The sequence below is a fragment of the Podarcis cretensis genome (genome assembly GCF_951804945.1).
Source record: "Podarcis cretensis genome assembly, chromosome: 7".
Classification (NCBI taxonomy): Eukaryota; Metazoa; Chordata; class Lepidosauria; order Squamata; family Lacertidae; genus Podarcis; species Podarcis cretensis.
Genome location: NC_137176.1, coordinates 12,441,266 through 12,453,432, shown reverse-complemented (window position 1 = coordinate 12,453,432; position 12,167 = coordinate 12,441,266). Strand labels below are relative to the sequence as shown.

The 12,167-nt window shown below is 47.6% G+C and overlaps 1 protein-coding gene across 1 annotated transcript in view; it reads right to left on the bottom strand.

The window, feature by feature from the left end:
- Positions 1 to 10,557, bottom strand: part of ADAMTS16 (ADAM metallopeptidase with thrombospondin type 1 motif 16) — an 84,272-nt gene extending 73,715 nt beyond the window's left edge. Inside the window, exons 1-3 of the mRNA XM_079983933.1 lie at positions 10,171 to 10,557; positions 9,771 to 9,867; positions 3,947 to 4,272 (exon numbers count right to left, since the gene is read on the bottom strand). Coding sequence (XP_079840059.1) covers positions 3,947 to 4,272; positions 9,771 to 9,867; positions 10,171 to 10,332 — 585 coding nt within the window. The 5' untranslated portion in view covers positions 10,333 to 10,557. The remainder of the gene's footprint in view (positions 1 to 3,946; positions 4,273 to 9,770; positions 9,868 to 10,170) is intronic.
- Positions 10,558 to 12,167: the final 1,610 nt, after the last annotated feature.

Below are 12,167 nucleotides of genomic sequence, written 5' to 3'. Positions count from 1 at the left end.
AGTGGAACCAAAGGGTTCAGCTCATCCTTACTCACAGCAAGATGAGAGAAAATCATGGATGACTGTTGGAAGCAAATTAACCCAGATATGCAAGATAAAAAAAGATAGGTTATAGTTTGGGGAGTTGGGCATAAAGGCGGATGCCATAGCCACCAGGCCAATGGAGTGCTTCGTGAGCATAATAAACTACACAACAGTATATAATTACTGCTTCTTAGAGGTCTAAATGCTAAGTGCTGAATACATCAAGGAAGTGTGTGTTTTGCTCAGTGTTAGAGAAGATCCAAATAATTTCTAAAAGAGAACAGCCTTCATTGCTAACAATTAATTTCCCAACTTCTCAATGCAACATTTTCTTTTCTTTTCTCTGTGCAATTTGCAATTTGAAAACTTGCTTAATACTAGGTAATTTTTGGAAAGTGTTACCCTAGTGCTGCTGTTCATTTTTTTTCTCTTATGCCCCTGCACAGCTACCTATATTTTTAGGTGGTGTGCAAAATGTGTTGACTCAAATATCAAGCGATGACTTGCACATATGGCTGTGCCATCAAAGGTTAAGGTAAAGGGACCCCTGACCATTAGGTCCAGTCGTGGACGACTCTGGGGTTGCGGCGCTCATCTCGCTTTATTGGCTTCCGGGCCATGTGGCCAGCATGACTAAGCTGCCTCTGGCGAACCAGAGCAGCGCACGGAAACGCTGTTTACCTTCCCGCCAGAGCGGTACCTGTTTATCTACTTGCACTTTGACGTGCTTTCGAACTGCTAGGTTGGCAGGAGCAGGGACCGAGCAACGGGAGCTCACCCCGTCGTGGGGATTCGAACTGCCAACCTTCTGATCGGCAAGCCCTAGGTTCTGTGGTTTAACCCACCCGCGTCATCAAAGGTTAGCTACCGCCAAACAGTCCTATTACTCAGACTAGGAGAAGCTCATCAACCTAGTGGCAGGAATGGCAGGAAAGAAGACAAACTTTGCTGACTCCATTGCATGCTCCTTGTGCAGAGTCTTTTACAGTCTGGCCCAGAACCAACAGCAGCTCACTGTGACTTGTTCACAAAACATTTTGAGGGGAAAAAATTGCTTGCATCCACCAGGATCTTGACTCTGCTGTTACAGCAGCTGAATCTTAAGGGGTGTCCAGAGGTCTACCCATAAGATGGCAGAGGTCAAGCAGTATCCTTCTCAAGGATTGCTTGACCCACAAAACCAGTGGCCTCCACTCTTTCTGCAGCCACTGCTTCCCCATCTTCTGCCATCCAAGGATGCTCCCAACTTACCTCAGGGAGGAAGGAGACAGGAGTGGCTGCGAGTGCAGCAGAAATTAGAACTGGATCCAGCTCTTGGGCAGAGCTTTATTTTCCCCCTGAGGAGAGCATGGAGACTACATGTCACATCATCCCTAAGGGAAAGTGATGCTGTTCATATCAGTTACCGCAGAAGGAGGACTGGGCTGGTTGAAATAGACAGGAATAGCATCATCTTCCCACCAGGGATGCTGTGATGTGTAGCCTGAGTGCACTCTTTGGTGGGAAAGGAAGCTCTGCAGGGGAGCTGAGACAACCTCAGTCATCAATGGGGCCCCCTTCTACTCTGGGTAAGTTGGGAGGATAGCTTGGCTGGGGGGGGTGGGGGAAGGTGGCAGTGACAACAAGCAGGAGGTCCACTGACCATGGCTGATTTATTTATTTAGCTAGTTAATTAGTTTATTTTTTATATCCTCTCCTTCCTCCATTCCTGAGCATAGGCCAGTTAACAGCACAAGATCACTAAATCAAACATAGAAATATAGTAAAACAGCAGCGAGAAATATCTACAGGTCCACACTCTGAACGCAATGCAGTTCCGGATCCAAGTGCCTGGACAAATAGGAACGCCTTCAGCCTGGGTTTTAAGATGTCAAGCACAGGGGCAGGCCAAGTGTCACCTGGAAGGGTTTTGCATTTGCTCGGTTAAAGGTTCACAAAGGATCCCTTTGAGGAAGCTCCTTCAAAGTAAACGAAGGGATGCTTGTGCATCCCTAAATCCCTCTTAGTAATTCAGTGTTATGCACTCAACTCAAGCAAGAGTAGTTTTCAGCTGACTGTTTTGAAGCTCCCAGTGACTGGGAAGCAGTGGCTGACAAACAAACTTTGTCCATGAGTATGTGGAGATACTTTAGTCGTCCCAACCAAATTATTTGATGGTTACCTCCAAGACTGCACATCCCAACATGATGTCGGCAGGCTTTAATGTAAGCTTTGCAAAATGAATTATCTCCTTTAAGATAGGACCAAGGGCTGATTCCCACATGACACTATCACACGTTTTGATGATTTGCATGTGTGAATGAACCATAAGGAACTGCTTTATACAGAGTCAGGTAAACAGTCCACCTGACTTAGAATTCTGACCAACATCAATTCTCCACATGTGTATTCACATGAACATGTGATAGAGGACATGTAATGGGATCTGACTAAGTGCACCACTTCAGTAAGTTTTTATCTAAAACCTGAACATCTAAAACAGATTTATGAAGTTACAGAAACTGCCTTTGGGTGGGGATGCGCCTTTAGGTCAAACAAGAGAAGATAACATCATCCCTGGCACTCTTGATGAACATCAAATTATTCAGCAGCAAAATATATTCAGTGAAATCATCTCTGCAGAAAATTAATGCCAGCTTCACTGAACTTTCAGTGTTTATGTACAGATCTCCATCCCACGCAGGGTGGGATTCACCCAACAAGGCATATGCAAGGACTTTTGCTTGAGAAATGGGGCTTTCCCCCATGCGCCCCCTGCATTTGGAGAACCCCCAGAACAGTGTATGGGAGGAGGGGGTTGTTCCATCCTTAGCCAATATCCTACTCTAAGGGGCACTTCCAACATGATGGAGCAGCAAGCTTGTGTTTAAAACTGTCTGAAGACAAAGGGAGATACAACCAATAATGGCTTCCTGGATTACCTGTTTTGATGTGCATGCATATACCACATTTGCACAACTTGTGACACACCAGGCTGAGTGCAGCTCACAATGGCAGAATGAGTGAAGCAGGGATGGAAAGAAACTGAGAGGAAAATGGCAGTTTTAAACAACAGCAGAGGTTTGAGTGAAGAAGGGATGGAAGGCTACTGGGGAGCTGTGTTTTTTTAAGCACCTGTTTTAACGAAAAGAAATAGCTTTTCACTGTTCTCAAACCTTGTTTTAAATTGCCACATCCCCGCCTCAGTGTCACCGCCTGCTCGCTCTACTCAAAATCTACTGTTTATAATCCCAATTTTCACCCTCTCAGTGGTTCTCCCTTCTTGCTCCAGTTCTGCGGCCACTGCCATTTTAAAACCTGCCTTCACTTTTGCTCTCCTTCATTATGCAAATCCAGGTTTGTGATGAGACACTACATATCGCCCACTGGGAGCTGCACTCTGACATTCTTACAATAAACGCTCCCCATGAACCAGTGGCGTAGTGTGGGGGGTGCAGGGGGGCCCGGCCGCACCAGGCGCAACATCTGGGGTTAGGGTTAGGGGGCGCAAATCCACGGGTTAGGGGGCGCAAATCCATGGGTTAGGGGGTGCAAATTACTTGCCTTGCCCCGGGTGCTGACAACCCACGCTACGCCACTGCCATGAACAGAGGTGGGTGGGTGGAATTATAGCTTCCGCAAAATTATGCACAATATTATGATATATACTGTTTATGCTGATATGCTTGTTTTATGTATTTCTCACACACTCAACCACATACCTATGCAGTACATGTGGCAGTAAAATGTATGTTTGCCGGTACATTCTTCTTGTGAAATGTTTCATGCATAAAAACGTATTTTAAAAAACAACACAAAGTCTCCTCCTTTTGAAGCTTCCACAGATGTTTTACCTGCACATCCATCCTGAATTTCATTGTAACAATAGCTACAACATTTTGCATTTAATTTCCCCCCTCAGCTTGTTGGCATCTTTACTCACCAATCCTCCACATGTTGAAAGTGCTACAGATGAGTTTTTGTGTAATCGCAAGACACCTTGATAAAAGCAAAAGTCTTCTGCTGGGTATGTGTGTATTGACTTGGTTCTCCCCTTGCCCAGGGTCTGTATTGTAAATCCAGGTGCCACGAGAAAATCTGAAGTCTTCAGGTCAAGCTGGAAGTCATGGCCAAATCCATGGAAATGGAGGTGCAGCGAGTCAGTTTCTCCCTCAGATGCTTCTCTCTTCCTCCTTTCATGGTGTGCAACTCCATGACTTACATAAGCCCCATTTTGGTCTACTTCATATGCTGTCACAATAACATATTCTGTAAGCAATCAATGCATAGAGTCAGAACTTTCAGCAGCATGGATGGCGGCAGGTGCAAATGCAAGTGTCTGCATGCATTTGTACCCACAGATTTCCTGTTGCAACCTGGCTACTGAAAAGGTCCCCTGGGAGGAGGGCTTGGTTGTTAAATTGCTCTGGGTAGCTCTATGAAAGGAAATAGGAAATAGAACTCTCAGAAGGGACGTGGGTGGCATTGTGGGTTAAACCACAGAGCCTAAGGCTTGTCGATCAGAAGGTTGGCGGTTCGAATCCCTGCAATGGGGTGAGCTCCCGTTGCTCAGTCCCTGCTCCTGCCAACCTAGCAGTTCGAAAGCACGTCAAAGTGCAAGTAGATAAATAGGTACCGCTCCAGTGGGAAGGTAAACGGCGTTTCCGTGCACTGCTCTGGTTCGCCAGAAGCGGCTTAGTCATGCTAGGAAGCTGTACGCCGGCTCCCTTGGCCAATAAAGTGAGATGAGCGCTGTAACCCCAGAGTCATCCGCGACTGGACCTAATGGTCAGGGGTCCCTTTACCTTTACAAACTCTCAGCACCCACCACAAACTACAGTTAGGATTCTCTGAGGTGAGACTTGACTGCTGGTATGTTGCTGATTTAAATGTAGAGTGCAGAAGGGGCCAGAGAGACCTCAAATCAGGGGTGGGAAAACTTCTGATCAATGGGTTTCATTAAATCCATCATGAGTCCAAATTTGGCCCTTAAGGCCATCCCCCCAAAAACCATGACCAGCTGCCTCCACACCTGACATCACACGCTATGGGCAGGTAAGGACGTTGCTCCAAAGGAACAATAGGAAGGCAGTTTCTTAACAAGGAGGCTTGCTGACTGCCCTGACGGTGCTGCTGGGTTGGGCTCCACTAGAGAGCTGCTCATTGGGAATGCAGAGTGCTTTACAATCAGCTGCTCATCCTTTGCCTGCAGTGGTTTGATTTCACTGTGACATCAAGTGATTGACGGGTGGACCTATCAAAACTGGCCCAGGGCGTTGTGGGCTGGATCCAGTGTCCCACCCCTGCAGTAAATTGGTAGTTTTGTGGACATAGCCTTTTTGCATTCCTGCATAACAGGATCCATTAATCCATTATCACAATTTTTTTTAAGCAGATTCATTTTCCTAGCGATTATAGACCTAGCATTTACGCTGCATTTCAAGGGTAGATGATGCAAACACATAACTTATTCTAATAGCAGTGAGGATGTGAGTAATCTTGTTGTGTTTAGGGCCCAGATAATCCTTACTAGATGCAACAGAGGGGAAGGGGAGAATTACCATATTTTTCGCTCTATAACACGCACCAGACCATAACACGCATGTAGTTTTTAGAGGAGGAAAACAAGAAAAAAATTATTCTAAACGAAACAGTGGATGTATGATTTTTGTGGTTCATGCAGTGGCCACAGACATGTGATCTGACAGTGAGTTTGAAGTAGCCCAATGCAAAAATCCTGAGGATCCATGTGGATCCATGCTTTGTAACCACGTTTTTGCACCACTGCGACTCCAGGCAACAGTGGGTGCGTGATTTTTTTGGTGCAAGATGTAGCCATGGACATGCTATGTGATCTGATGGTGAATTTGGGGTGACCCGGTGCAAAAATCCTGAGGATCCATGTGGATCCGTGCTTTGTGACCACGTTTTAAGTGGGGAGGGAAGGAAAAGCACTCAAGGGACAAGGAGCATGCATGGGGTGTGTGGAGAAGGATGCTGCTAATAATGCTATTTAGCGAGCTGAGTGGGGAGGAGAGAGGGACAGAGAGCCTGCTTGCTTTAAAGGAGCCAACCAGACAGGAGCCACTTACACTCGTGTAAGCGGCTCCTCTCCTCTCCCACTTTGCTCCTTTAAAGCAGCAGGCTCTCTGTCCCTCTCTCCTCCCCACAGCAGCTCTTCTCCCGCTTTGCTGTTTCAAAGCGAGCCACGGAGAAGGGAAGGAAGGGGAACCATGGATCCTCTGCTCACAACTGCAGCAGATCCCCCCGCCATCCATAGGCATTCGCTCCATAACACGCAGAGACATTTCCCCTTACTTTCTAGGAGGAAAAAAGTGAGTGTTATGGTGCAAAAAATACAGTATATACACGACGGCTCCATCTTTGCCAGAAGCCATGTGTTTAATCCATCTAGTTGCAACCTACAAAGGATAGCAGTTTCCCCAAAGCTGTTTAAATGCTATCTTGAGAACATCTCAAATAAAAGTCCTGATAAACTTAACGAGAAAGTTCCACTTGAATTCCAGGGAGACCTTCACTGAATGTTTCAGGCTATTAATGTTCACTATTCAGCACCCCCTGGTGTTTTCCTTCTTATCTCCACGAGCACAACTTCTTTTAAAACAGACTTGTAAATAGGCTCTCAAAAGTCACAGCCCTGCAACATTTTTCAAAAAAGACTTGCTCCCTCGCAGTGTTTGGTGGTGGCAGTGTGCTGGATGGCAGGCTCCCTGCCTCCTCGCCAATTGCTGAGACTGCAAGAAGAGGGTTTGCTCCTCATGCATCCAGCTTCTGAGCTTAGTAGGCTGGTGATAAAGCCCCTTTGCTGCCAACCAGCTACAGTCATACCTCGGGTTACAGCTGCATCAGGTTGCGTTTTTTCGGGTTATGGACCCGCCAAAACCCAGAAGTACTGGAACAGGTGACTTCCGGGTTTCGGCGGTCGCGCATGCACAAAAGCGCTAAATCACACTTTGTGCATGTCCAGAAGCGCCAAATCGCAACCCGCGCATGCGCAGACGTGCCGCTGTGGGTTGCGAACGCTGCGGGTTGTGAACATGCATCCCACAAGGATCATGTTCGCAACCCGAATGTCCACTGTACAGTGGTGCCCCGCAAGACGAACGCCTCGCAAGACGGAAAACCCGCTAGACAAAAGGGTTTTCCATTTTGGAGGCGCTTCGCAAAACGAATTTCCCTATGGGCTTGCGAGTTCCTGCGGGTTTTTTTTCCTTTCCCCCCCTTTTTCGAAGCCGCTAAGCCGCTTATCAGCTGATCCGCTAAGCCGCTAAAAGCCGCTAAGCCGCTAATAGCGTTAATCCACTAAGCCGTCAATGGGCTTGCTTCGCAAGACGAAAAAACCGCTAGACGATGAGAATCGTGGAACGGATTCTTTTCGTCTTGCGAGGCACCACTGTATATTTATGCATGGTTACCTGGGGGTAAGTCCCATTCAACTCAGTGGGACTTACATAGACAAAGGGCTGTGCTGTCATTGTATGAATATAATTAGAAGCATGGTGCGTGTGAATAAGCCCAAGTACCCAATTAACACCCTGATCCAGATAGCTCAGTTGGTAGAGCATGAGACTCTAAATCTCAGGGCCATGGGGGTTCGAGCCCCATGTTGGGCAAAAAGAAGAAGAAGAAGAAGTAGTAGTAGTAGTTTGGATTTGATATCCCGCTTTATCACTACCCGAAGGAGTCTCAAAGCGGCTAACATTCTCCTTTCCCTTCCTCCCCCACAACAAACACTCTGTGAGGTGAGTGGGGCCGAGAGACTTCAGAGAAGTGTGACTAGCCCAAGGTCACCCAGCAGCTGCATGTGGAGGAGCGGAGACGCGAACCCAGTTCACCAGATTACGAGACTACCGCTCTGCAGGGGATTGGACTAGATGACCCTCAGGGTCCCTTCCAATTCTATGATTCCACGTTAGGCAGGCATGAGGCCCATTTGCTCGATGTCTAGCAACAGAAAGACACCAGTCTGGCAGCTCTTTCCATCTGTTGCTCGTCCTTTTTGGTGTCTCTGCTGGATGGGAGGGAACAACCTTTGCTTCGTGAGCATCAACCAGTATGGAAAATCCACGAGGCTGCCAGAGAATGGTAGAGGCAATCAGTGCCTTTCCTGGGATCCTGCATGACTCCTCCATGGCGGCGGGGGGACGGGGGGGGGGGAGTCTCCCAGCAGAGGAACTTCTCAGAGGAAGGGACAAACACTCCACCCATCTTCAGACAGCCTGCTCACTCCCTCACCTGGGTGACCTTCCTAATCACCTATGGCAACCAGGTGAGTAGTTAAAAACAATTATGCTTTACTCATCATGTTGCTTTCTGACACTGTTACAGAACAGGGTAGTTCCAGTAGGGCATTTTGCATCTGAAAGTTTTGTAAGCCTAATAAAAACAAAGGCTGAACTTCCACCAGTCACAATCATGAGGAAAGGGTACAGATTCTGCACCCCACAATATTTGGATTGTTAAAGGTAAAGGTAAAGGTACCCCTGCCGGTACGGGCCAGTCTTGACAGACTCTGGGGTTGTGCGCCCATTTCACTTAAGAGGCCAGGGGCCAGCGCTGTCCGGAGACACTTCCGGGTCACGTGGCCAGCGTGACATCGCTGCTCTGGCCAGAGCCAGAGCCGCACACGGAAACGCCGTTTACCTTCCCGCTGGTAAGCGGTCCCTATTTATCTACTTGCACCCGGAGGTGCTTTCGAACTGCTAGGTTGGCAGGCGCTGGGACTGAGCAGCGGGAGCGCACCCCGCCGCAGGGATTCGAACCGCCGACCTTTCGATCGGCAAGTCCTAGGCGCTGAGGCTTTAACCCACAGCGCCACCTGCGTCCCATTTGGATTGTTAATGAGGCTCAATTCTAAGTGGAGCAACTCAGCAATTGGGCAAACCTTTCCTTCTGGGCTCCTCTCACCATGTAGTAAAAGACCTCACTGAGGGGAACAGTTACTCATTAGCTTGAATGTGTGTGGATGTGATTTCCTCACCCATTAAGTTATTATTCTTAGGTCTTATGTTGCAGGGCAACAGCCACTCCAGACGGGAAGAAAGCCAGATACAAATATATCAGTTTAATTTAAGAAAGCCACGCTAAAATAGCATATACATTTATGTGCCTGTGGAAATCCGTTAACGCCGATCAAAGCCAATGCATCAAGTATAGCTCATATTTCACAATCTCTGCTATTCCAGATATCAACATATTAATCAAAGAGTTTTCACTATTCATTTATAAAAGCAGCAGGTTTTGTTTACAGCCCAGTCGTATGTTTTTGGAATTAAGATGCAATTGGGAGAAAGCCCTATTGGGCTCAGTGGGGCTTATTTCTCAATAGACCTGCATTGGACATGTAGGCTAGAACAGCCACAGAATCTAAACATTAGCAACACCTATTTCAAAACACTTTGTGATCCCAGGTGCATGAGTTATCAATCCTATTAATATGGGCAGAACCTCAATCAACCACTCCAAATAAAACCCTATGCACATCCACCTAGAGAAAGGTCCCATTGAACTCAATGGAGCTTACTTCATGGGAGGCATGCACAGGATTTCACCATGTGACTGCAATTCTATGCGCCCTTATTCGGAAGCAAGTCTCCCTAAATACATGGAAACTCATTGACCTATTTCAGAAGAGCTCCTGAGCATACACAGAGAGCATTTCCATTAGACACCAGCCAACTCCCTTACAGGCTAATATAACCAATCAGAAGGGTTAATACAATATAGAATCTACTCTACTCACTTACCACTGTTGTCTGTGAACTCCAACAACTCAGAGTGCAAAGAGGAAAGGAGATCTGGGCTCCCAGCAGCTGCTTGACCTGCACATGTCACTGGTGCACCCTGGAAAAGCGAGGGGGTGACAATAATAATAATAATAATAACAACAATAACAATAATGCTATTATTTATACCCCACCCTTCTGGATGGATATATACAAAGATTTAAGAAATATAGGCAAATGGGGAAAAGTTACAAGGAGCAGAATTTATTTATGGACTCTCTGTATTGCAAAGTCCTTCTTAACGCCATCAGCATTATTTGGGGTGGTCCTGCCGCGGAGATCACCGAATACTGGCTTTACTGCAGTTTGCAAGAGAGAAAGAGAGAGGCGGCTTTCGCACAGCTGTTCTGGGAGAAGCTACCTGGAGCTGCGCTTGGAAGAGCAGCCAAAGCCACAGCCCCGCCAGGCTGCCGGACGGCATCCTCTCCCGCCAACCACCCCTAGCGACGGAGCAGCCCGGGCGCCTGGCTCCTGTTTTGGAGAGGGAAGCGGAGCGCGCTGCCAGGGTGGCAGAGAGCCGCATGCCCCGGAGCGGCAGCCTAAAGCGCAGGCATGGCAGGAATGAGCGGAGCCCTCCTTCGCTTGGCTGCTGCGGGAGAGGGACGCCCAGCGGCTAAAAGGTGCCTGGTCGAGAGGGGCGGCGGGGGCGGCGGGCTGCGCGGGCGAGGCAGGAGGCGGCAGGTCGGGGCTGCGCGGCGCGCCAGGTGCGGCTCTCCATGGCCAGGCGCCCCAGCTGCGCTCCGGCGGCGGCAGCAGCAGCAGCCTCCGTTGCGCAGGGCGGGGGCAGCCGGCCGGCTTCGGCCGGGGGGGGGGAGCAGCTCTCCCTGTCCCGCCCAGCACCTGCTGCCTCTGCCGCCCCCTACTCCTCCCACGTAGAGGCGAAGGACGCCCCTCGGCAAAGGAGAGAGGGGAGGGGCGTGGGACTTTGCGCGCAAGCTCGCCGACTCTGCCTTTGTCCTCGCGGAGCAAGAGGGGCGGGGGCCGGCCAAATTATGCAGACGAGTGAGAGTGAGAGTGAGAGTGAGAGTGAGAGAGAGAGAGAGAGAGAGAGAGAGAGAGAGAGAGAGAGCGAGCGCATAGGGAACCAGGGATTATTCCATGCCCATTTGCCCTGGAAAGATCAGCTTTGCTGCCAGGGTTTAACTTTGCAATACAGTACTGTCAATAGGTGAAAGTGCTCCTGAGCAGCTTAAGAGTGTGCTTCTTTGCCCATCTCTCAGAGAGAGGGAGAGAACGAAGTGGTAAATTTCAACAGTGAAAGAATGAAGTTACCATTTCTGTTTGGTTTTTTTTTAAAGATATTTATTGAAGTTTCAAAAAAAGGTTACAGGCATAAAAAGAATAAACAAAAAGCAAACAAAAAGAAAAAATACAAAAACATAGAGAAAAACAAAAACAATTAAAAATAGATCCATCTTTCCATGTTTATCCTTCATTCCCTTATTTCCCTGACCTCCTCACACCTCCCTTTTTTTGTAATCCAATTCAGTTGGTTAATTCAGCAAATCCTTTCCCTCTTTGTTTTTATCTTAATCCTTCATCTTAATATATTATAACTTTACTTTCTCAACTGTTTACAAACCGTTTTCACATACTCCTTAATAGCATTACTGCTAAAAACCACTTAATTTCATTCCAACACCATTCTAACATTCATTAATTTTACAATATTTCTGCAAGTAGTCTTTAAATTTCTTCCAATCTTCTTCCGCCGACTCTTCTCCCTGGTCTCGGATTCTGCCAGTCATTTCTGCCAATTCCATATAGTCCATCACCTTCATCTGCCATTCTTCCCAGGTGGGTGAAGTTACCATTTCTAGATGCAGGTGGAGAATGTCACTGTTTTCATTTGGTTTTTTAAATTAATTTTCCTCATTAAAAAAAACAAAAAACGAGCAGTAAAACTAGGACAGAGGCAGATTTAGGGGAGCACAATTGATTCAGTTGCCTGGGAGCGTGTGTGTGTGTGTGCCACCGGGGCACAACTTTGATTTACAGTGGAGTGCGAGAGGCAGGGCACTGCTGAAATTTGACACCAGAGGACACAGCCAAAATAGTTTTTTTTCTTTCTGATATGCTTTTCTACTTAAAGAATCCTTTAAAAAAACAAACCCAAAAACATATAGATTGGAAATCTCCAGAGAGGTCATCTTCTGCCGGCAGGCAATTATCATGTCTGCCATCTGCCTGTCTCAGGAGTCTGTCATGTTATTCTTCTGCTGTGGTCTAAACCACAGAGCCTAGGGCTTGCCAATCAGAAGGTCGGCGGTTCAAATCCCCATGATGGGGTGAGCTCCTGTTGCTTGGTCCCAGCTCCTGCCCACCTAGCAGTTCGAAAGCATGTCATAGTGCAAGTAG